Source organism: Podarcis raffonei, chromosome 8 (assembly GCF_027172205.1).
Source record: "Podarcis raffonei isolate rPodRaf1 chromosome 8, rPodRaf1.pri, whole genome shotgun sequence".
In the NCBI taxonomy this organism is placed as follows: Eukaryota; Metazoa; Chordata; class Lepidosauria; order Squamata; family Lacertidae; genus Podarcis; species Podarcis raffonei.
The window spans coordinates 23,316,160-23,341,373 of record NC_070609.1 but is presented as its reverse complement, the minus strand read 5'-3'; the positions used below and the strand labels follow the sequence as shown (position 1 = coordinate 23,341,373).

At 44.9% G+C, this 25,214-nt stretch overlaps 1 protein-coding gene across 10 annotated transcripts in view; it reads left to right on the top strand.

Annotated features, from left to right (window-relative positions):
- PTPRU (protein tyrosine phosphatase receptor type U) overlaps positions 1-25,214 on the top strand; it is a 372,040-nt gene that overhangs the window by 289,644 nt on the left and 57,182 nt on the right. For 6 of the 10 annotated variants that reach the window (XM_053398507.1, XM_053398511.1, XM_053398510.1 and 3 more), the window contains exons 15-19: positions 2,506-2,535; positions 7,092-7,249; positions 16,043-16,233; positions 19,234-19,306; positions 23,530-23,606. In XM_053398507.1, coding sequence (XP_053254482.1) covers positions 2,506-2,535; positions 7,092-7,249; positions 16,043-16,233; positions 19,234-19,306; positions 23,530-23,606 — 529 coding nt within the window. The remainder of the gene's footprint in view (positions 1-2,505; positions 2,536-7,091; positions 7,250-16,042; positions 16,234-19,233; positions 19,307-23,529; positions 23,607-25,214) is intronic. The other 4 variants (XM_053398508.1, XM_053398516.1, XM_053398518.1 and 1 more) reach the window with 1 other exon arrangement.

Here is a 25,214-nt window from a genome sequence, read left to right as displayed (position 1 = left end):
TCCAAAGGGTGTACAATTATAATCTGTTTTTTTTATTTTGTTTTGTTATTAGTATGAAAATTGGGGAATTCGTGGAAGGGAATTTGGGTCGACTTTAGAAAAAAGTTTTAAGAATGAGCACTGATGTACAAATATTGATGTTTATAAGTTAAAATTGGTTTTTCTAAAATGAATTAAATATAAAAAGGTCAAAAATTGGGGATAAGAACTTGTTGAACTAACAATTTGAATTGGAATATAAGAAGGGGAGGTGTGGGGAAGTCAGGGAAATATGTTATTGAAAATACGGATTGTAAACTTTATGTGTTTTTAACTTTTTTTTTTATTTTTTAATGTATTAAGGTGGAAAATCTCAATAAATATCTTTAAAAAAATAAATAAAACAGGGCACTTGAAACATAAAGATGTGAAATGATATTGGACATCATTGCTTTAAAATTCAGTCTGGGAACTGAGGCCAAGAGACAGTGGCTTTAATGTGGAGCATTTCAGCTTGGTACAGCTTTTCCTTCCTCTGTAACACAAGGAGGTGACCATAAGCTGCACCTGCAGAAATTATGCCCTCTAATAGTGAACTTGGGTGGTGAGTGACAACAGGTCCCCATGAGAAACATGGGGGAGATACTGGATTCCTCAGGGAAACCACAGATTGCTGTGTTTTTGAGGGAAGTTGAGAAAATGGAATGGAGTATCATGTGAGAGGGCATGACTGACAGGCTGGCTGGCTGGAACACTAAATAGGCACCCTGGACCCTGCAACTTTTTTGTTGCAAGCATATTGTCCCTTGCACACAACTCTATAAAAAAGTCCAGGAGCCCCATTGCTGGAGGCTGTGCTGGACTCAGGAAGACAATTGTGCAGTGCTTTGCGATACCTCTCATGTGGCGAAGTTGACCATGGGAAGCTAATGGAAGCAAAGAAATTGCCTGGGAAACAGCCAGGCCTCCAGCTTATTAGCAGATATGATAGGGAAGGATTTGCGGAGCTATTTCTGGCTGGGACTAAAGGATGCTTCTTCCCAGACTGATGAGCAATACCTGTTGCCTCCCTGCAGGTTTAGCTGTGACAGGAAGAATGGAACTGTTAGGAAGAATATTAGAAAACACATTGGCTGTGAGAAGTGGAAAATTCAGTCTGCTGGCTAGGATATGTATTGGCCTTCGCCAGCAGTGTGCATTTCAGATCTTTTGGACTACAAATCCCATCAGCCCCAGGCAGCATGGCTGGAGCTGAGGGAGATGTAGTCCAAAACATCTGAGCTCTGAAGGCTGATAAATATACCATTAATATATCTGACCCTCAGAAACATCAAGACAACTAATAACAGCATTAAAACTATAATGAAGCAAATTGAATCTATGTTTGCAGTGGCCCTTCAAAAGCTACCCCCCCAACAAAGAATAAAATATAAGTCACTGTCTTTAATTGAAGGCTTCAGGTAGCCCTGGGATTCTCCATCTGGCACCCATGACCACCACAGTAATGTCACACACCATCTTGGCACTCCCAATTTTTAATTATTTTTAAAAAAATTAAGTTGGGAGTTGGTTGAGTTTTATTGTTTTATTATTTGAGGGGGTGGCTATTGCCTGCTTTTTTTTTGGTCTGTGTTTTATTCATTGGGGTATAGGTGTTTCTGCTTTGGGGGAGGAGGGGGTTCTGAGCATCCCCAGTTTTTCTTACAGTAAATGATTATTTTGTAGTGCCTGTGACACTTCCTTAGATGTCCAAAGGTGCCCCGTCCCCAAGTCCCAAAAGGTTGAGGACCCCTGATCTAGCCTCTGCATTGCTCGGAGAAATAAAGAGGTCTCTTGTTTTTATATCTGCAGCATTAGCATCCAGGGAGCACATTAAATTTGCCAGAATTAGAATCACAAAGCCTTGTGAGGTTCAGAATGAGACGCAGGGTGGTGTCTTAGAAAATCAAGGGTGGGACATGATGGGATGGGGTGGCGATATACCTCTGTTATGGGTAGCGCCATAGCTGCTCAACAAAACAAGTGTTTTGTTTTAAACCTGATGAGATCAAATTTGTAGCAAAGGAACTACCCTATATCACAATCCCAAGCACTAGATCTGCAGCAGTCCAGATTATCTGTTCCTCAGTTACCAGCATACAATTTCAAGGGCACCTGGAATTAGATGTGCTGTTTGCGAAGTATGTGTGTTTGCAGGTGTGGGGAAGTGAGTTACTTGGCGTCTTTGCCCTCTCTAAACCTTTTTGGCAGGTGACCTTGCTTGCCCTCAGGGCAGCAGCAAGCATGTCTGAAAACTGCTTCCCATTTCCAGCTGATTGCTTTCTCTGTCTCCCTGCACTTCCTTCCTCCTTCCTTCCCCCTCTCTCTGTCTCCAGCTCCCTCCCCCCTCCCTTTGCATGGACAATGGCTCAGTCTCTGGTCTGTTGTCATTTTAGGCTCCAAATATCCCATCTTCTCCTTCATTATTTGCTGAGAAAAGCTGCTTATGCAATCTCTGCTGTTTCTCTTTGTTTGCACGCTTGCCAGGAGGAACTACTATTCCTATTCCTATTACCCGTAAGTAATTCTCATTCACTCGCGCTCGCTCCGCTGCTCGCTGCTCCCAGTTGGTTCCCTTTCCTTGTCACATAAATGTTAAAGTACCATTTTGGGGGGCTTCAGGGGTGGGGGGAAACGGCTGCTGAAATAAAATGTACAGACTCCAGAGGGAGGTGGGGAAGGGGTTTGACGCTGGAGGGGATCAAGACCTGGAATGCCTTTTGGAGAGGCTATATACACCTCAAGAGAATACAACTCACCCAGCTTCCACCATGTTTATGTAATGGTTTTTGCCCATCTGGAAATTACACCTCTGCAACTGCTTATGTTGGATTCATCTAAAGCCTGTTTCATGGAGATTAGGAGAAGGTAATATTCTTCAGCCCCATAGGCAACCTCATTTGAGGGAGCAGTGTCACATGTTGGGGTTAGCTGGGGCCAGAGGCAAAAGTGGATGGAGCAGCAAATATAGATTTTCCTTTCGTACATCAGGGTTGTTTTTACCTGCTCCACCCAGGCAAGCAAGAGGCATTCAAGGGCACATTGTTCAAGTTCAAGGGCACATTGCAGACAGACAAAAACACCCAAGGAGAGGGGAACAAAGCAGGGTAGATGAGGGGGTGTGGCTTGGGAAGAGGGGGTGTGGCTAGGGAAGAAGTGTGGTTTGAAGAGAGTCCCAAGGGCCAGACAGACAGGCCCAAAGGGCTGGATTCGGGGGCCCCACGCCTGACATTCCCCACCCCTAAGGTAGATATTGAAGAACTGTCACAAGGTTGCTCGAAAATTATTTCCAAAAGCAGAAGGAATTATTTTTCAAGCCAATCTAAAGCAAGCACGTAAGCCCTCCAGGGAACAACGTCTCCCCTGGTCCCTTGGGCCATTACTGCAGGGATGGGGAACCTGTGGCTCTCTAGATACCGTTGGTCTCCAACTCCAACCAGCCCCAGCCATTATGGACACCATTCCTCCTCTCTCCCAGCTGTACACCCCTGATACTTCTGCTGCTCCCAGTGCTGCTTTTTGCCAGGGAAAAGAAAGGCAAAGGTCCTTTGAGGTGCTGGCAGTGAGGGCAGGCAAGGATGGGCGATGGTGGTGAGAAGCCTGCTATTCTTTTCCAACCTGAATTTTATTCCAAGCCAGATAAGTTTCCAAGGACTTGCCTCTCCTTTCAGGGAATCAAAGAAACAGCGGGCTTTGTTCCTGCTGAATATTTCCTTCTGATAGTGAAGCCTTTTCTAGTTTACACAGAAATGAACAAATCTCTTGTTAGTAAACACACATGCTTATAGATTTCTGTTTACTTATTAATTCCTAATTTAAGACTATGTTAAGATGCTTTTCACAGCAGACCAGTCCCAGGGACATAATGATGCAGTGCTAGAAGAATTAAGAGTACTACGTTTTATTTCAATTTTCTTCTGAATAGAAATGGGTTATTTAAAATTGTATTCTTATTTCTATAGATGGTTAATATATTGCATAAAGTTTAATAAATAGAAATTAATAGCAATGCATTTTTTATACAGTGGAACCATTTCAAAGCCGTTTGGGAATTCCTGCTCTAGACAATGATTTAACCGGTATAGAAATGTGTCCCAGTTTTAGGAAGGAGCTTTTGAAATCTGTGGCCTAGAAGCTTTGTAAATAAGAAGTTAAAAGCAAGGTGCACAGAACTAGATTCATTCCTCTCATTTATTTGCTTACAGTGTTTCTAAACTGCTTTTTAAAGCTGCTCAGTATGGTGGACCACAAAATCAGATTATAAGGAAAGGGATTTGGTTAAGTGTTAAGAAGAACATCGTGTGGCACAGGTTGTTCACAGCAATGTAGCAGATCACCTTGAAAGGTCCGTTTCAATTTTTCATCTCTCCATTTATAAGCAGAAGCTGGATGGCTACCCATCAGGGATGCTGTATCTTCAGATTTCCTACATCTAGATGACCTTTGAGCTCACCCCCAGTTCTATGATTCTAGAATTGAATATCATGAAACCAAAGAACAGAAGTGCATCGTTTGTATCCAAATAGCTTTAGTGCAAGTGGAAGACACTTTTTCTTCTGCATGAGTTTCTGCCAGTTTTCTTCTCTCACAAATGAAAATACTATGATTGCTCTCCTCCTCCTCCTCCTCCTCCTCCTCTTTCTTCTTCTTCTTCTGGGTTTCACACTGGTAACAAGGAGGGGGTAGCAAAGATCCAAATAAACAAAATGAAAGGTGCAGAATTTAATTTTAGGAATTATCAAGGCTAAACCAGAATTCATGAAGTATAGAATGGAGAGAGAGAACCAGGAAGCCAAAACAGGAAAGGACTGGGGAAATTTCTCCCACCCTTGCCATGAATCTCCAGATGCCTTTTCTTAGGATCTACCACAGTGTTTTGACTTTCACCTTGGCATCTTCAGTCTGAAATGCCTCCTCAGAACTGGAAGCCCTCCTTGGGAGTGCTATTATTGTTAGGAGCAATGAAAGGCAAATGATGAGGCATTGTCTCTGTGTTGGTACAGAGCTGAGCAACTTGCCTGATGTTAAAAGTCCTACACTTAAAATCACATCGGGGGACTGATCAATAGTATCGATCAGGCGTAAGTGGAGCATCACAAGGATAGACAGCGCCACAGATTCTGCTTTGTTTTGCAAGGAGGTGTCTGTGGGCTAAGTGTATTTAAAAGGGCCATGGGAGTATAAGTGGGCATTGCAGCAATTTTCCTGCACTGCCTGGGAGAGATGCTGAAAAGAAATTGGGGAAGGAGCTTCAGACCCACATTCTTGTTCATTGGAGTTGTGCTAAAATGCCAGTTAAGAGCAGAGAGGGGGTGACACTTCATTAGAAGTTATCTATTTAAGAAAGGCCACTGTCAATATACTACTACTACTAATAATAATAAATTTATTATTGCACCTCACCCATCTGGCTAGGTTTCTCCAACCACTCTGGGTGGCTTCCAGCAGAATATAAAAACATAATAAAACATCAAACATTAAAAACTTCCCAATACAGGGCTGCCTTCAGATGTCTCTTTAAAGGTCAGCACCAACACTTTGAATTGTGCTCAGGACTGGTGTTATATGGTCTCGGTGGCCACTCTCAGTCACCAGTCTGGATTAGTTGTAGTTTCTGAGTCATCTTCAAAGCTGGCCCCATGTAGAGCGCATTGCAGTAGTCCAAGCAGGAGATAACCAGAGCATGCACCACTCTGGCAAGAGAGTCTGCGGGCAGGTAGGGTCTCAGCCAGCATATTCCATGGGGGAGCTTTCACTTTTAATCGATCTACACCAAGGAGAATAATGGCATATAGATCTGCTGGAGGATGGATAGTGTAAGCCTGACTATCTAATAATCTCAAAATAGCTTCATTTTCTGTGGAACAGAAACATTTTTGAGTGGTCCCACATACTGGCTGCTTAGGATGAGAAGCAGGGCAGGAGCCAGAAATTTTGTAGTGGTGGAACTTAAGGGGTGTGAAAACATGAAGAGGGATGTGTGTGTGTTTGTGTGTGTGTGTATAAAAATTTAAAACTTAGCTTTCTAACATTTTTAAAGAAGGGCTTAGGGCCATAGCCAACTAAGTTCTATTCGGAGTAGAGCCACTGAAATTAACAAGCATAAGTTAGACCCTAATGTTGGATACAGCTCCTAGAACTAACTTGCCAGATCAGATGAAGTCTCTCTCTAATCCAACCCAAATGCATCATGGGCTCTCATCAGGGCAGCCCATCAGTAAGGTGAAGCCATTTGCATCAGGCAGCAGGTCCAACCCCCGCTGCTGCAATGGCACTGCTGCCAGCCCCACTGGGGTTTTGCCTGTGCCACCACTGCAGTGCCATTGCCCTCCCTGCTGCATCAGCTGCACCATTGGCGCTGCATTATGGCGGCAGTGCAGCTGCAGGCAGGGGTGCAATCAGGAGGGGGGCCAATCCACCCACCCACCCATTTTTTTCAAGGAAGGGGGTGGGTGGTTCCACCTCAAAATTCTGTGGCTATCATGCATATGCAATGTGCATATGCCATGCAACATGCTCATGTCACAGCTCTCCCCATAGCTGTCAACATTTCCCTTTTCTTGTGAGGAATCCTATTCAGAATAAGGGAATTTCCCTTTAAAAAAAGGGAAACGTTGACAGCTATGGCTCTCCCCCACTCTGCCCACTGCTACTGACCCCAAAACTAGCATGGGGTGGTGGTGGTTGTGGTGAACATGGTAGCTCTCTCTCTCTGTCTCTCTCTCTCTCACACACACACAGTGGAGAAAACTTGCAGCAATTCTGCTAGGTGGCCTTTTTCTAGTGGGATTGGGGGGTGGGGAGACAAATATCAAAACATTTATCAGGAGAGATTTGGGCTTGGTTCTAATTACATGGATGCAATACCTGAGCAACCGGGGAGCTTGATGCCTCGATTGCTGTGTGATGCCTGCCCATGACAACGTAAGAAGCTTCCCCTGCAACCAATGTTCATGAGCCTCTCTTCATCCTCCTACCTGTAGAAGTTTGAAAAATGTACCTTTTGGGAAGCCCCAGTGTGGACCCCTTTGTCTGATGTGTGCCTGCTTTCCTCCTTTGTGATTTTGTGCCAGGAAACCAGTGAACATGGCCAAAGCGACGATCAACTACCGCAATGAGAAGACACACATGATGAGTGCAATTGATCGAAGCTTTACGGACCAAAGTACCCTGCAGGAAGATGAGAGGCTGGGCCTGTCCTTCATGGACACACACAACTACAGTAATAGAGGTATGTTCCAGGCAAGCAGCTACAGGAAGTGACTTGGCTTTTACGCTCTGTGCTTGAACCACATAGACCAATGGGATTGGTGCTCAATAACAACATTGGTTTTGCTTAGATTACAGCCAACGTTTCTGCCCATAGTACCTTGCTGCAAGCAGTTCACAGATGCAGTAGAGAGGTATCTTGTTTGGCTTCTGTGGGATGTTGGACCGTGTAACCACACAGGGGCAGCAACATCGTACAGGGTGGGGGAGAAAGGGGACACTTGATTCCCCTTGGCTGAATTCCAGTAAGAGGGTGTGGTGTCCCTTCCCACCATTTTGGAAAGTCCACTGTTATTCAACAAACTCTGAAGAGGAAGAGAGAGGGTCATGTTGCATGCATCCCATAACTGATACGTGAAGGACAGTCTTGTTGTTGCCCAACCAGGTGTATCTGGTTGGAAATTATGGGTTGTACCGCTCTTCATCCAAAGATCACTGGGCGGTTACACATGCACATGTTTGTGTGGTTGTTTCAAAACTGTTTTCTATGTTGAAACCTGCCCTGTGTCTTTTTTTTTAAAAAAAGTAAAGGGTGGGTAATTAATCTGATGTTGAGTAGGAAGAAGTGGAGGACCTTTGTCTCATCAGGGACATCTTCTTATTCAGGCTCCCTCTGACCTATTTAAGGCTGTAGCAAACCCATTCTGAGTTTATTTAAAATAAGAGAGATGACGGGAGAGAGAGTATCTGTAACACAGGTCATGAGTCATGTGGTACTTGTCCCCCTCTGGGATATTCCCAGAATAGGAGGAAGTGTTTAAGCCCCTGGCTCATTTGCAGTCCTCCAAATTATGGTTTCGAGGTGTGCCTGAAGGCACCAAGTGAGTTTCATTTTGTTATAGAAGATTCAGATTTCATTTTGTTTTAGAAGATTCAAGCAGAGGCTTGACAACCATATGTCAGGAGTGCTCTGATGGTGTTTCCTGCTTGGCAGGGGGTTGGACTCGATGGCCCTTGTGGTCTATTCCAACCCTATGATTCTATGATTCTATCACCCTGGAGCTCTGTGGCTTCATGCTCAGGACTTTGCCACAGGATACATCATCCTAAACACACAATGCCCCACGGTATCATGATTTAACCTTCACAGTCAAGTACTCCAAGGCAGGCTGTAAGTGCTTTGAGATTCCAGGCAAGCCCTCCTAGCCACCTCTGGATTTTGGTTTCTGTCTGGAACTAGTGGAAGTTCCAGAATTATATTCCCAAAATGCTGTGGGGCTGGAAGGAAGAAAACACGAATGCTTATACAACGGACATTTACTTCCCCTATAGTCGTTTTCTGTCAAAGCATAAACACTAAGAAAATGAGTGTTGGTTGTTTGAAGGCGTTATGTTAAAGCATTTGTGGTGTGGGTTGTTTGTAGGTTTCAGACTGGGCTTGAATGGCAGTGTTTAGTTCTCAAAACGAATCCACAGAAGTACAGGTTTCAAAGTGCTCTATCCAGACAACTGTATTCCAACGTCTTGCTTTACAGTCTTGGGGTCAAATAATGGATTGGCCTAATGGGATTAAGAACAGCCACTGCTGCAATTTTATTCTTTTTCTGATGCAACTTTCAATGGGCACATCTTTGCTAAAAATAGAGCTACATGCTCTCTGTCCTTTGAATGTGCTTGGTGCTGGTTTGCCTCTGACCCACCTGATTTCCATTTGTTTGATTTGACCGTGACTGAATGTTTAAAAATCACAGGCAGTAATCTTATTTGAAATGCTTTGGCATGGTTCAGAGAAGAGGATCTTTATGGTTCCCTTCAGTTCCCATTGCAGTAGGATTCTGAGTCGTTGCTAGCTTGCATACGGTTGTAAAGGTAAAGGTAAAGGGACCCGTGACCATTAGGTCCAGTCATGACCGACTCTGGGGTTGCAGCACTCATCTCGCTTTATTGGCTGAGGGAGCCGGCGTACAGCTTCTGAGTCATGTGGCCGGCATGACTAAGCCGCTTCTGGCGAACCAGAGCAGCGCATGGAAACACCGTTTACCTTCCCGCGAGATGAAGGTATCTACTTGCACTTTGACGTGCTTTCGAACTGCTAGGTTGGCAGGAGCAGGGACCGAGCAATGGGAGCTCACCCCGTCGCGGGGATTCGAACCACCGACCTTCTGATCGGCAAGCCCTAGGCTCTGTGGTTTAACCCACAGCGCCACCCGTGTCCCTTGCATACGGTTGTAGATTTGCCTAAACCAGGGGTGGTGGACTTGTGGCCTTCCCAACTCCTATCAGTCCCGTGAAGGATGGTGGGAGCTGTAGTCTGGCAGTATCAAATAACATAAAGGTATAAGAAAAGCCCTGCTGAATCAATCCAAAAGCCCATCTGGTTCAGCACTCTGTTCTCACAGTGGCCAACCAGACGCCCATGAGAATCTAGAAAGCCATGGGTTCCTCAGCCTACACTTTGGCTCCTCCAAAAATCTGCTCTGCATTGAGACTGAGACTAATCAATGGATTTTGCTAGTGGTCTGAACCCATAGATATAACCTCACCTGGCTACCTAGTAACCACCTCCCAGCAAGAGACTGGAATTCAGAGCACTGGAATTGTGGTTCCCATCTTGAACATGGCCAAGCATATTGAGGAACCATACTGAGAATGTTTGCCCTATTTCTTCCAGCCTCGCAGCATCTGCTCTTTAATGCAATGCCACCCCCTGCCCCAGTCAAAGCTGCAGCTTTGGTATTGGGATGGTCATGATGTCACAGTCCCTGCGATTCTTGGGAACCAGTGCAAATATGGTCCTTAGTGGAGAGGATGTCCTACTTCTTGCAGTGACTTTTATTAGCAGTGCTGCAACATACCTGCAGACACACCCATGCTGCACTTTGTCTACCCTGATTTTCCAAGGTTCTGTATTATGCAATAAACTTTCAGGAGCACAGGGAGCTCCCTCACTGTAGCTGCCCTTTGCCTTGTGGCAGACAGGAATGGCACAAGGGGCATGGAGCTAGCCTGCTCGTCCCTGTGCCAACCACCGTCCTCCATATGTGAACATGGCACAAGCTATATACAAACCCAAGAGCAAAGTGCTCTGGCCGGAAACCAGTATATAAATGTAGCAACTAACAAACTAAAATGGATATCCTTGTATTTTCCTGGGGCTGTTTTTTTGTTGATTTCTGATTGCGGCCGAGCTGTTGTGAACATTCAAGAGTTAATGCGGCAGAGCCTCCACGTTAGGCCGAGACTGATAATTTCACACCGGTGAATGCATTTCTATGCTGATTTAGTTGTAAAGTAATTCTTTCTGTGCCCCAGTTTCAGCCATATGCTAATAACACCTGCTATTGGAACTTCAAGATGCTGCCTTGCTCACATCTTTCCTCTGCAGACTACAAGATTAATATGGTTTGTACCATTGTCTCACAGACAATAGAAGCCCAGAGGGCAAGAGTTTCCCTGTTTTATACATCTCCACAGGACTATTATTTTATTTTAGTTACTGCACCATTTCAGTTTCTTAGAATGCTCTTAACAAGACCAGTTTGTATGAACAATTTGTCTTCTGCGAGCATCTGAAAGAGCTTTCGGCCCAAATTTGCAACTATTGCTTTCCATCTATTGAAGGCAATGGAATGGCGCTTGCTTTGACTGGCAGTGGGTTTAACCTTGTTCTTGGGAGGCCCTGTGGAAAAGGGAGTTTTCCAAAACAATTGCCAGGGGGCTGCAGCCTCTTTCTACATGTACCCACAGAAAACAAGAGCCCTGCCCTGACTCTCACACCAGCATTAAACTTAGAAGCTCCTGATATCAGCTGATCAGGGGTGGACTTTGGTAATATGGTGCCCTGAACAAGGATGAAATTTGGCTCTCCCCCCCAAAGAAAAGAATAATATTCAGTATTTTCACAATAATTCATTCTGGTACAGTTGCTTTTTATGGATTTTCTCAGTAGGTTGGCTGTTAGCACCTGTGTTGAGAGACAAAAGAATGCCAGGGTGAAGTCAAACCATCACATTAGCAGGACTGAAACAATCTTCCCTGGGCTCAAGCCTGGGCAATGTATATGGAGGTCCTGGGCTACCCAGATGACAAGATCCCCCTCTTAACCTCATTGATGTGGTCCAAGGGAAAGCAGAGCAAGATGTTTGGCACCAGCTTGGCTGCTGGAGTTGCTGAAAGGAACTGTAAAAGGCACCATCCAACCATCTTAGGGACTCCACTCTGGATTTTTGCTGGGTTTTCCCTCCTTTTTTCCACCTGAATATATCCCACAAGGCAGCAGAGATTTAGGACCAGAGTTTTCCTTCTCCTAGATGGGCTCCCTTCCCAGGTTGATGAACCCCAACTGCCCCTCACTTCCCTCTTCAGCATGTGCAGAAACCGCCTTCTGGGCAATTGGACCCAATGTTGGTCTCATCCGCTCAATCTGCAAGTGCCTGTCTTTGCTTGCAGAGGAAGTCCCAAACTTGCCGAGGGTTTGAGACCCATCGGCTGCCCTCACCTGGTTTAGCTGACCAGTTGAAGCCATTCCCCCTAGGTTCAGCAGGGGAATCACCTGCACCATCCTAAATCTGGTGTTGTGACTTTAAGGCAGCAATGAAGATTTGGCACACGGTGACACCAAGGCAATCATTTGCCCACAGTCTGTCTGGGGGCTTTGTAGAAGACTGGCATCTGTTCCCATTTGAAAGAACAAGCAGTGATTTGGCCTGAAGAAGTCCTTACTCTGAGTGGCCATTCAGACTGGGCCTAGAGCAAGGATGGGGAGGCTGTGTCCTCCAATTTCTGCTGGCGTACAGCTCCCATCATTCCTGACCATTGGCCATCTTGGGTGGGACTGATGGGAGTTGGAGTCCAACAATATTAGGAGAGCTGTGTCTTTCCCACCACTGCCCTGGAGGCCAAGAAAATCAGCAGTGACAGCAGTAGCAGGAGAGAAATGGAGCCACTCAAGAAAAGGTGCCCAGCAGTAGCACAGGCCTTTATGCCAGTGGTGGGGGACCTGTGGCCCTCCAGATGTTGTTCCACTCCAATTCCTGCCAGTCCCAACCAGCATGACCAATGGTAAGAGAAGATGGGAGATGTACTCCAGCACTCTCTGGGGGCCAGAGCTTCTCCACCTCTATTATATGTGTCCACTCAGAAGCAAATCTCATTTAGTTCAGTGGGGCTCCTTCCCAGTTAAATGTTGTATAGGATTTCAACCCCAAAACACCCTGTCCAGCCTTGCTCCCCCTCAAAATGGAGCTTGTGGCATTTTAATCAGCAGTGAACAACTACTCCTAACTAGGTTTGTTTAAAGCCCATGATTTATTTATTTGTTTGCCTGGGAAAGCACGTGCAAGCTAAGATACATGCATAACGCTGTGTTCCTACCCCAGGGAAGCTCTGAATGGCTCATTTCCCAGAGATTGGGAAAGGCTAATTTTCCCGGGGAATAAGACATTTGCCACGGCTTCTGTTGTTGCGGTAATGGTTTCTGCATGCTATCTGAGCCCCCTTGTGCACATCACTCTCGTACAATTTCCTTTACATGCTTGCCCGATACATCTCTGTGGGCTTTTAATTACCAAATGCACATGTTGCCTTCTGGAAACCGCAAGCAAAAGGGCAAGGAGGGAGGCTATGTGGTGACATTTGCCCAGAAGATGAATAGATGCTGGAGCTGTAGGATTGAGCCCAAAAGGATGATTATGATGAAATGTTGTTAGGGCAACTACTTCAAGAACTCTGCCATGCAGGGGAGTTGCGACTTGAGCAGAGCTCACCGTACAGGATAATGCTCTGAGAGAGAGAGAGAGAGAGAGAGAGAGAGAGAGAGAGAGAGGCAGGCACTAAGTGAGATGAAGAGAACTTCAGGATACAGGGGGTGTGCAAGTATCAAGAGAATTTAGCAACATTAAGATACATTCCCAGAATTACTTAGTGCACATTAGCTGTCTTGAACATTGCTTAACTACCCTGCCCAACTTTAAATGAGAGTGAATTTCCAGGGGAAATAGAGGAAACAAGGATTCTAAACAGTGATGCCACTGAGGATTAAAAATATCAGGCTCCAAATATGGATTTATGATTTTGAGGGGATTCTGAATACAAAAGTACACAATACATACCATATTTTATGACGACATCACCTGCCTCTCTCAAAATGGCCTATGGCTCATGTTCAAATAAAGCCTAATGACCAAAGATTTGTATCCACCAGGAGCTATGCATTTAGTACTGTGGGCCCAATTATACAGAACTTTATTTCAATTGAGGACAGACAACTGGAAGCTCCCTACTGAGTTTCTGGTGTCTACTAAATACCCCTTTTTTATTATTCCCACCAACATTTTGATTGAAGTCTGATTTCAGAGTTTTAACAGATTTTTATTTGTATTGTATATTTTGTAAACTGCATAAATACAATGGTTGTTAAGCAGTATGTAAATAGTTTAAATAAATAAAAGAATCACATATACTTAAAGAAGAGGGCATGTACAATGTAAGTGTAAACACCCTCAGCCTTACCATTTTGGAGTTGGGAAGCCCTGTCTTGTTTACAACAGTGCCTTATCTTGCTGCTGAGCTATATATGCATACTGGAAAGCACCTACACATGTGCAATAACTGCACATTTAGAACTCTCAGCAAATATCCCCCCTTTTTTCAGTGTTTTCCAATTCTACTCATAATTCCTGTTGTTTCTGAATACTGCTGAAGGCAGTTTGCCCTTCTCTAATTCTAATTTGGGTTAATGAATGTGAATACAGAACCAGGAAGGGTCTTTGTGTGGCCTAGGGAGAGCTTTATCGCTAGGGAGGTCCCTTTGCTGTATAATTGGTTTAACAGCCCTGGTCTACCTTGTCGAGAGAGATGTTGAGTTAATTCCACTCAAGATGAGTGGACCTCATTGACGTCAGTAGCATCATATTACTGCCATTACCAGAGAGATCAGTACTTGATCCCAGAGAAGAAATTGCATTTGTGAACATCTCCATTAATTTTCTATTTTTCAAAAAAAACAACCCACTTTTAAAAAATGATATTTTACCAACACAAACATTTGTACAAGTTATTTTGAGCTGATCACTGGAGAAAAGAGACAAAATGGCTGGAGTATATTCAGGGTTGCTTATTTTTTAATGATTTTTATTTGATTTTACAAATTCATTCACACACAAAATCACAAATTATAAAAATTACACAAGATTCTTCCAAATGTCTAGACTTCCCTCCTCCCCTCCATGGGTTCCTTAATTAACCTTTTCAACTACATACTATAAATCTTCCTAATTTTCTAGTCCTCCATTGTATCGAAAGTCTCTGTAACATTACAAGAGTTATTTAAGACCTGCCAAAGAGTTCAAGTGTTTATAGTGGTCTGTCAAATATAGTATAAATTTCTCTCATAATTTGTTGAAGTTTTGATCCTCCTGATTTGATTTTCCCAGTCACTCTTGCCATCTCTGCATAGTCCATTAATTTAATCTGCCAGTCCACTCTGGTAGGGACTTTATCGTCTTTCCAGCTTTGGGCAAGCAGCATTTATTCAGGGTTGTCTGGTCCTCACATGCTTTAAAGCAGTACTTTTCAAAACCTGTCCAGTAGCATGTGCACCACCAGCAGAACAGCACTGGTTTAAAGCCATCAGTTTTTAATATAGTTGGACCAACGTCCAAGCTGAACCATGCTCATGAGCAACCAGGTCTCCCTTCCTCTTTCCAGTAGAAGCTGGCTGTGCAGAGTTCTGATTAGCTGTCTCTTGCGACAATCATGAATTTGTTTCAATCCCAACTCCCTGTTTGGCTGTACAGAGTACTGATTGGCTGCACCTTGTAGAAAATCATAAAGCACAACTCCCCCTGTCCTTCCCTTAACAGCATTGTTTCAAGTTAAAATAAAATAAGCTTGTATGTGTGTGTGGAATTCGCCAAGTAGGGATGGGGGGGGGGGGGATTCAATTCAGTTCGCATTGAAAGGTGAACCTACCAAATTCACATTATCTGAAACAAGATATGAACTTGCTTGTCCTTCAAAATTTGAACTTTTCTGAATTTTGCAGACCCAGAAAAGAACCTTAGGGGCATAGCAGGTCATCTGAATGTGGTGCAATTGACCAAGTACAGTCAGATTTTCAGGACCTTGGACAGCCCCACACAAGCAACTTGCTCCAAGTTCTGCAGTTCCCAATGAAACCTTTGTGTTCTCAGTCTGTGCTATCACACTCAAGCCTCACCTTTGTTTTTGTTTTCCCTGGAGACTAAGTAGCTTAAATTATTATCTAGCACTCCAACTCATTCCCCCAATTTATTTCCTAGCTTGTTGTTTGCATCAGTGATCCAGCGGCGAGGAGCAGGGAGTTCCAGTGGGGAAGATGGTTGCTTGTTTGGGAACTGCAGTCTATGGGGATACCTGTTCAGGGGAACATGAAAAGGCTCTGGCTCAGAACCAGTGTGGGGACCAGCTCTTCTGTGATCTTTGCCACTGGCTTTTAAGATCTGGCTGTGCCCTTGTCTAAGGTGGAGTCTGAGCTACTGCCCAGGGTAGGTGGCTGGGGTGTCATAGCAGTCTGTGGTAAAAGATATGAATGCAGCAGGAGTGTTAGACTCCTTAGGCCAGCTGTGGAACTGGCAGCCCTCCAAACATTGCTGAATGATCCCTTGCCCTATCATCGCTTGCCATTGGCCTTGCTGGCTAGAGCTGATGGGAGTTGTCATTCAGCACTGACTGTACCCAGACCTGCATAGCTTTATAGAGGGACTTGTGTTGGTTCCTGTTGTTCTCTGGATTCCCTTTCCCGCCTCTCTGTCACACCTTGTCTTATCATTCCCAGGTGACCAGCGCAGCAGTGTTGTCAATGAGTCCAGCAGCTTGTTAGGCGGTTCCCCTCGACGGCAGTGTGGGCGCAAGGGCTCCCCTTATCACACCGGGCAGCTCCATCCTGCCGTCCGAGTGGCTGATCTTCTCCAGCACATCAACCAGATGAAGACTGCAGAAGGCTATGGCTTCAAACAAGAGTATGAGGTGAGAATTTGGCCCCAGGCTCTACCAAATTCACAATCCCTGATAGTGATATGTGAAGCCCACTGAACTTGAAAATGAGAAAGTGAGAGAAACATCCCTGTTTTGAACCCTGACCCTCCAGAATTCTGCACATGGGTAGAATAACCCACTCCTCTCTGATCCAGATATTTGCCTACAGTTCACAGAGGGCAGTGAGGAGGTTGGGGACTAGCACACTGGTCCCCACTCTCCCTTATGCCGTTCTAATAAGGTGGGGGGTGATGGGCAGGGAGATTGGAACACCCAAACTGAGCTCTAGATCTCTGGAATTCCTGTGTTGCTATGGCACGGTAACCAAGATGCTGGCTTAGCCTGGGAATTCAAGGGGAGTTTCTTTCTCCCAGCTCCTTTCTTCTTCTTCTTTTCTGAAAGGACACTGTGTCCCTAAACCACAACATCACCTCTTATGCCATATCAAAATGGAACATGTGCAGCCCCTCTGCTTTGCGACACTGTCAGAACAATATGGTTTATGTTTCCCGTGGGACATGCCTATTGAAGGTCCCTCCATTCTCTCTGCCAAAAAATATTACTGTCTCGTGTTCAATTGTTTCGGATGTCTGAGACACTCGCTCCTCTCCAATATTATGAATTTGACAAACCTGAGCTAGTCACAATAATTAGGGCACCTTGAAAAGCTGTTGTATATGTTCCAAACCAGTCATTTGAAAGGCACTTGGATATTAGGAACAAGCAAGGCAACATATCATTTTCTCCCACTTTCTCTTTTTTGCTCATAGCAGCGGGGCTGCCGTTATTTCACGTGCGCACAAGAGGCTTGCAAGTGTGTGTGTGTGTGTGTGTGTGTGTGTACGCACACACACAGTAGCTTTGTGTAATAACAGGAAATAAAGAAGCATGGGAAACAGAAGTTTCCATAATCTGGGGGGCGGGGGATGGGAGGGAATGAGTCATTTCTGCAGGGAGGGAGAATACAGATGTAATGGAATGAATCCACTTTAAAAGGGGAATCCCTTTAATGAAAATAGACATTGATGAAAATATATTTCCACCCTACCAGTGATATATCTATATCTGTGTGTCTGTCTATCTATCTATCTATCTATCTCGATCTCGATCTCTATGTGTGTGTGTGTGTGTGTGTGTGTGTGTGTGTGTGTGCGTATATATATGTATATTGCCCCTTCAAAATATTTATTCCAGGGTGGTTTACAATGTAATTTAAAGCAAAACAACAATAAACTATACACTAAGCCAATTAAAAGTAATAAACGCCGCATAATCAGCGCAGTGCAGACATTAAACTCGCAATTAAGGCAGCAAAGTAAAAACTTCAGTTTGACGGTTTGTAAATGTAGCATCCTCTCGACACAATGGCTGCTGCTGCTACCTGAGGGATGCAGTTTAGAAGCTAGCAGTTCTGGTCCTGAAATGTGCGGTCCATAGGGTCTTGGCTTTTGAAAATGTAGATCTTCCTAAGGATCAGACCCAAATACCTATCTAGTCCAGCTTTATGCTTCCACAATGGCCAATCAGATGCCTCTTCTAAGATGGTACTTGCCATCTGTAGTTTTCCTAGCACCTGTATTAAAAAAAAGAATCTCTCTCTCTCTCTCTCTCTCTCTCTCTCTCTGTCTGTCTTCATCTCAAACCCTTGGTGAGTTAGGCTCTGGCAGATTGAGCAGACAAGACCAAGAGTGGGCCCAATGGTCAAGAGGGTGGTTTCTGAGGATGTGACTCACCCTTGATTCTGAGATCTGTGGGTGACTCCCCTGTAGATTCTCCTGTCCTGCCACCATCCTGGAGCATGCAACTATTGAACCAGTTATGGGCCCTTTAAGGATTGCATACAGCTTTCCCAAATGGGCAGAGACACTGCAAGAGGAAAGCCTTGCTAGCCTCCTGAATCAGCCCAAAGGCACATCTATCCATTGTCATGTTCTCACAGTGGCCAGTCATAGAATCATAGCATTGTAGAGTTGGATGGGCCCTGGTGGTCATCTAGTCCAACCCCCTGCAATCAGGAATATGCAGTTGTCCCATATGGGGATCGGACCTGCAACATTGGCATTATCAGCGCCATACTCTAACCAACTGAGATCAGATGCCCAGAGGCATTTTTCCCCTGCTGAGGGCCGCATTTCTTCAAAGGTAATCTGTTGGGGTCCATGTTCCAACTGTGGACAGAGCCAAAGCCAAGAGTGGATGGGACCACTTCTTTCTCTGCCTCTCTCCACCCCTTTATTTCTCCCTTCCCCAACATGCAGGTAACTGGAGTTGGGATAGAGATCCCTCTTGCCATTTACGCAGAAATTAATTTTAGGGCCACATGCATTGCAGGGGGTTGGACTAGATGACCCTCAGGTCCCCTCCCAACTCTTATAATTCTGTGAAATTAGACTGAGTGCTGCCACACATTACTCACCTCTGCTTCAGATGCTGTACAGTGGTACCTCAGGTTACATACGCTTCAGGTTACAGACTCCACTAACCCAGAAATAGTGCTTCAGGTTAAGAACTTTGCATCAGGATGAGAACAGAAATTGTGCTCCGGCGGTGAGGCGGCAGCAGGAGGCCCCATTAGCTAAAGTGGTGCTTCAGGTTAAGAACAGTTTCAGGTTAAGTACGAACCTCTGGAACGAATTAAGTACTTAACCCGAGGTACCACTGTACTTGACTGCTCTGTGGTTGGCCACAATATGGATTCAGCTTTCTTGACCCTCTGTGTGCATGTTTGTTTGTTTTTATAAAAAAATGTGGGTCATCTAATATTTCAATGCAGATCATCTTAATATTCCCAAAAGATATGTGCCCCTCCTTCTGCCCTGGTCATTCATTGGGGAAGCCACTGTGAGCAGCTCACCTAGGCAGTGGGTCTTGATGCTGTATGGTAGAGCCCACCCCTAGGGGAGCTTCCGGTATCTGTGCTGTCAAAGGAAATTATGTGTGCTTGTTCCCCAAGTATTCTTTATGCAGATAATAGACTTCTGTTCCTCCTAGAGTTTCTTTGAAGGCTGGGATGCTTCAAAGAAGAAAGACAAGACCAAAGGGAGACAGGATCACATGCCAACCTGTGAGTGTCAGAGACAAAAGTTCTTTTTTAAAAAAAAAATCCACAAAGAAGGGAAAAATCAATCTCTTTCTTTCATTTTGGATGTTTGAACGCCCCAAAACTCTCCAGCGTCTGGAAAGTATGCATTTGGGTTGTGGTTTGCAGGCATCTGAGGACTGTCAAATGCACAGCAGAGGTTGCATTTTGCTCCAATCTGGGTTCAGTTTTGCAAATGCAACCACTTCATTATAGCCTGCAGACTTCAGATCTTTGCACCTCAGGAGGATTCCATTTAGTTTGAGACGTGTCATTCCTTTGCCTGGAATTAAATATGTCACGCAAGTTGCTAGCGGAGGCTTTATGGGCTGGAAAGTCGGTTGCAGCAGGATAAAATTCTGCCTGGCAGAAGGAGAGGGCTGGGAGCGTGACGTGACCTCAAAACTCTGAAGGGAATAAGTGCAGGTGCTCGGGTAGCATTTATTTATTGAGAGCAGTGTTGCATAGCGGTTCGAGTGGCAAACTAGGACCCATGAGTCTAGGATTCAGGTTCACATTCAGCCAGGAACCTTTGGCTAGTTAGTCTCTCTCAGTGCAACCTAACCTCAGACAGGGCTGTTGTGCAGGGGGAAGTAACAGTAGAGATGAAGTTTCAGTTAGTGTGAAATAATATGGTAGCATGGGCCACCCATTTGATTCTGTACCAAATACAGGCTCTGAGGAACAAAGGAGGCTGCTTCATACTGAGCCATTGGTCCATGTAGCCAGGGGGTTCCAAAGTGTACGTGCTGTCATGCTAAAAGATCTATTTCTTACAAAGGCAGAGCAGGGATTTTGCGGCACTGGTGACACTTGCCAGTTCTGTAGATCAAAACAGTCAACTAGGCATATAGGTGATCTCACAGGTAAACTGGTGCCAGGGTTTATATTCTAACAGTTACACCTGGTGTGCTCTGTGGTGTGATGAAGGGTCAGCATTGGCAAAATATTCCTGGTGTAGTGTTGTTCAGGATTTGCTGAAACTGCCCATTGTTGTTTGCTGCCATCACTGAGTGAGTCAGCTGGGCCCATCAATGGAGAAGAGGCTACATCAAAGGGCTCTCCCCCCCGTTAAACCTCAAACCTGAGTGTGATAGCATTCCACTGCAACATTTCAAGGACTTGTCAACTGTTCAAGAAGTCCGACACATGGTTGCATGGTGTGTCTGTCTGTCTGTCGGAGAATGTAGAGTTTGGTGGTCGGGAGAGTTTTGGAAAGAGCTGAATGAGTAACCGGGGACATCCCCCTCCATAGAACAGAGGGGGACGCTGTAATTCACTTGGAATCTGTGCTGTAAAATAACTCCGCTAAAGACTGGTTTGCCTCTGCAACACCATCCTAGCCAACTATTTTTACCGCTTCTAATTATAGCCTCCCGTTCTCTGCATTTTGCAAATTGGAATTTCATGTGAACATGATGGCAAAAACGAGAGCTAATTGTTCAAAACAGCTTAGTGGGAGCCAAACTCAGATTCCACCCCATTCCCCAACCAAACGTCACAATCAGGTGGCAAGCAGGGCCAACCCACCTATGAAGCAAGGTGAGGTGACTGCTTCAGGCGGCAGAATCCACAGGGGCAGCAGACCTGATGTAGATCTTTATTATCCCGTTGTTCCTGATGCAGATCTTCACTGACCCCTTGTTCCCTGTCAGAGAGGGAGGGTGCCATTTTGTGGTCTGCCTCAGGTGCCCAAATGTCTTGGGCTGGACCTGATCACTGGGAAGGTTCTGCATAAGAAGCTCTGGGAAGTAAGCTGCCCATTGACTGCACTCTGCACTGAGACAGTTCCATCTTTCTGCCCTGCATGGAGCAAAGCTCTCTGTGTCATCCTAATGTTGCCCTTTCCTCAACTCTCTACCATCATGGTGCCAGTTGGTATGCAGCAGATGTCTTCTTTGGGTGGTGACATGTGTTCTGGGTCACTGGTCTTCAACTGGTAGGTCAGGACCCAAAACTACATCATGGCCTGATCTAAGGTGGGTCACAACAGCAGCACTACCATCATACAAGTAGAAGGTAAAAATTAATAAGTGGGTCCCCAGAATGCATATGTGGGTTAAAGGTGAGTCTCAGGTCTGAGACTAGGTAACATCTGATCCACCATATCTCAGGTAACCATGATCTTACAGTCAAATGCATTAATTCTGCAGAGTTTGTTAATGTAGAGACGAGAGATTTATTCAGGATCAGTGTAGCTGGCTGGAGGTGTAAGAACTGAGGCTGTCAGTTGATCAGTGAATTGATTAACAAATGAATGCATGAATTCAATCAGAATAAACGCTGATATGAATATAGAACAGCCATTTTGAAGGGGGAAATGCATTCTTCATGTTTTTAAATCATTTTTATTTGATTTTACAAATATAAGGCATTCTTCGTTTTTAGACGAAGTATTCATGCATCTTGAGTAGATACATTTCCTCTATTCCCAATGTTCAGACTGTGAGCGCTGCTGTTTGTAGCGTCAAAATGGCACCTCCCACCCCTAAGGTATCACCAGGCTTGGGAAAACACTTAAGGTTTGCAAAAGTCTGGAAATCTGGTGGTGAAACCAAAAAGGGGCCTCAAAAGCAGCACAGAGTTCTAATGGGTTCAGTGTGTAAGGAATGCTTGAGGAAGAGGATGAAAAAGTATAGTGAAGGGGGCTGGCAATAGAATAGTGTGGCTAGATTTCTGAACAGGAGCACCATGCATTGCAACCTCCAGCAGAAGTTGGTGGCAGGGCCGTCTTACCCATAGGCGCTAGGGGTGCGGGGCACCTGGGCGCCGGGCTCTCAAGGGTGGCAGGCTGAGAGTTCAGGACCCGAGAGTTGAGTCTGGGGAAGAGCCCGCCCATTGATTGGAGTGCCACGATGGGCTCTTCTGCTGCAGGCATGAGTTCGGGGGCGACCAAGCCAGCAAGACAATGAGGCGGCCAGCCGGCTCCGCCCTCCTGCACGCATGGGACTGGGCAACCTGGGGTGGGGGGCGCCGGGTGGATCTTTGCACCCCGGCGCCACATATGCTTAAGACAGCCCTGGTTGGTGGCATGAGGTGGGTGGGGTGGCATTGCTCACCTGGCTTCCCAACACAGACCATCCATTCGAGTTGCTGAGAGGGAGAGGAGCAAGGGGGCAAGGAGCTTGGCATGGTGCAAGCTCAGCAGTGAAGCCAATCCAACACTCCTGCCGCTGTGCCTACACTACACTCCCTGCTGCCTCCTCTTCTCAGTAACGAACAATGACTCTGGGGATTGGAAAGCAGGTGAGCATCACCACCTCACCTGCAGCACCCCACTGACTGCTACTGCAATATCTTGTTTTAGATCCCTTTTTTTATGTCAGAAGAGGCATTCCCTCCTTTGCGCGAGATAGGAGAAAGGAAATGCTGCTTCGAAAGGGCATCTGCTGCCCCAAAATTTGCAAGTACATCCCTTAAAATAATAATGCAGGTTTTTTGTGTGGTTTTTTTTTAAATAGAAAAACTGCTGCCTGATTAATTGGAGAAGCCTTTTTAAAAGCTCAGTAGATTTTTCATTGCTTGATCAATTGTTTAAGCATTGCAGCCCTGGTATGCCTGTTCTTTAAATCTACCTTAGAGCAAAGCCTTGATCTCGGCTACATTGTGGCAAACCTTGAGGAACCTCTCAGGTACCTATTGTGGCTTTTGCATGGAGACTGGAGAATTCAATTAGTAAAGCTTTTGACATTGTTCTGTGTGGCTAGGGAGCCAAAAGGCCTTGGATTTAAAAAGAAAAGAGCAAAAGAATGTGAAGCTTGAGGATTTTGGCCAAACCCCACAGGCAGGCTGAGATGTGGAGGATCACAATAATGGCTACTGGTTAGAAAAGAAGGGCATCTTTTCTGGAGTTCTGTGTCTGACGACCAGAGCTCGATTAGCACCATGGCAAATTGCAAATGTGGGTCACCATAGGAAGAATCTTGTGATTGTTCAAGACTGCAGGAACTCAGATGTAATGTACATCATGCAGGAACTCTCTGTGCTGTACACCCAGGTTTCAGAGTCCTGGTAGAATGACACCAGGGCTTGTAGCCCATGTTTGAGTTGCACTGTTGGAGTCTGATGTAGCCACTGTCCAGTAAGTGACTGGAAATTTAAAAGGAAAAGCACCTTGAACTTATGAAATGGGGAGTCAGGAGATTAAGGCCACCCAGTGGCTATTCTGCCTGTCCTGGACTGATAGTCCTATCTTATTTTGTTTCCAGATGATCGGCATCGAGTTAAGCTCCATCCACTTCTTGGGGACCCCAACTCAGACTATATCAACGCCAACTACATTGATGTAAGTGCATCAGCGCCCCTGACCTGTTTCCATCGCCTTACCAGCAACCTTCTCTTCAGCAAAATCTCAGTCTTGAGCTTTTTGTCTCATAGAAACCTTCTTGGCTGTGTGATCTAGAATTCTCTTTGTCTTCCATGTTTTCCCTGTGTCTGTCTCACACATGCACCCTTAGGAGCTCCACACTTCACGCAGCATCTGCCCCTGCTGTCTTTAAGAATGCTCTTCGGTTCCTGAGGAAAATGCTACCTTTCCCTTTCCCTTTTGCTCTAAGAATGAAACATGATGGTACAGCAGTAGATCAGGATAGGGTTAGATATATGTGAAGGACCATATGCACTCTCCTTCAAGAATGGGGAGCCTGTATTTCTCCAGATGTTGTTGCACTACAGCTCCCATCAGCCTCAGTGACTATGGGCAATGGTCAGGGATGATGGGAGTTGTATTCCCTCCCACCAACACATACCAAATAAGGACAAACATAAATTTCTCATCCTTTGACGATCCATGTTATGTCTAGAGATGGGCATGTTTCCTAAAAATTATTCAAGTTCTTCCAGGAAAAGAAAGAAGGAGTAATTTTTCTGAGATAGTCCAAATATAGATGCCAGTGACCCAAGTGAACTGTAAGCTATAATAAACAGCACATGCTCCAATACCAGAATCGATTTTAGAAATTACCCCAATTAAACCAAAATTAAGACAAACTAGAATGCAGCACAGACCAAATTCATGGAACAATAAAGGAACAGAACAAGAGAAACCCATTTGTCCCCCCAACTGTGAATAAATGGTGTAAAAATGTACATTGAAATAAATGCAAGATTGTGTGTGTTGAGTCAATAACTGTAAAACTATAAAGTGAAGATACACACAATATGTGAAATAGAATGCTGTCTGTCCACTGATAGAAGGAGCCCATCAATAGAATGAGGGAGGGAGGTAATTTTTAATGATTTCACCCTACTGCTACCTCCATACTCCCTACTAAATCTGCTCTAGGTTTCCCAGCCCTCCAGTCAGGCTCCCATGATGAGGAAGAATTGCCAGCAATGGTCTCCCTCCTCTGTTCCACTTGCACACAACCTAGATACCCTATAATACAGAGCAACTATGAGCAACTAAAACTTTTATTTAGCATGTATTACAATGGTCTGCATGGTGGCAATATGAATTTCATCAAATGCTTGCTGGAGGCTCGCACCTGAACTGTTACAAATACAGTCTATGTCCATATTATGGCCATCCACTAACACATGTTTTCAGAAACAGAATAGGGACAATATAATATTATAAGTGATCTCTAAATCCCTCCACAAGTGTAAAGCCTCTGAAACTATCTGTCCTAGAGCTGAAACTAATTTCCTTCCAAAGCGTCTCAGAAGTTTTCTTCTGCAAATTTTGACATCAAACATGCACTGAATAGTTGAAGACTTGCCAGTAGTTTATGATACCTATAGCTGACATTGAGTCACATTTGTTTTCAGTATTGGACTTGATATTTTACTTTGGTAGTTAATATAAGATGGTATTTGATAGCTGACAAGCAATGACATCTACCACATTTGACAATTGATGGCTTATCTAATTTTTGGACACCTGCCTAAATCA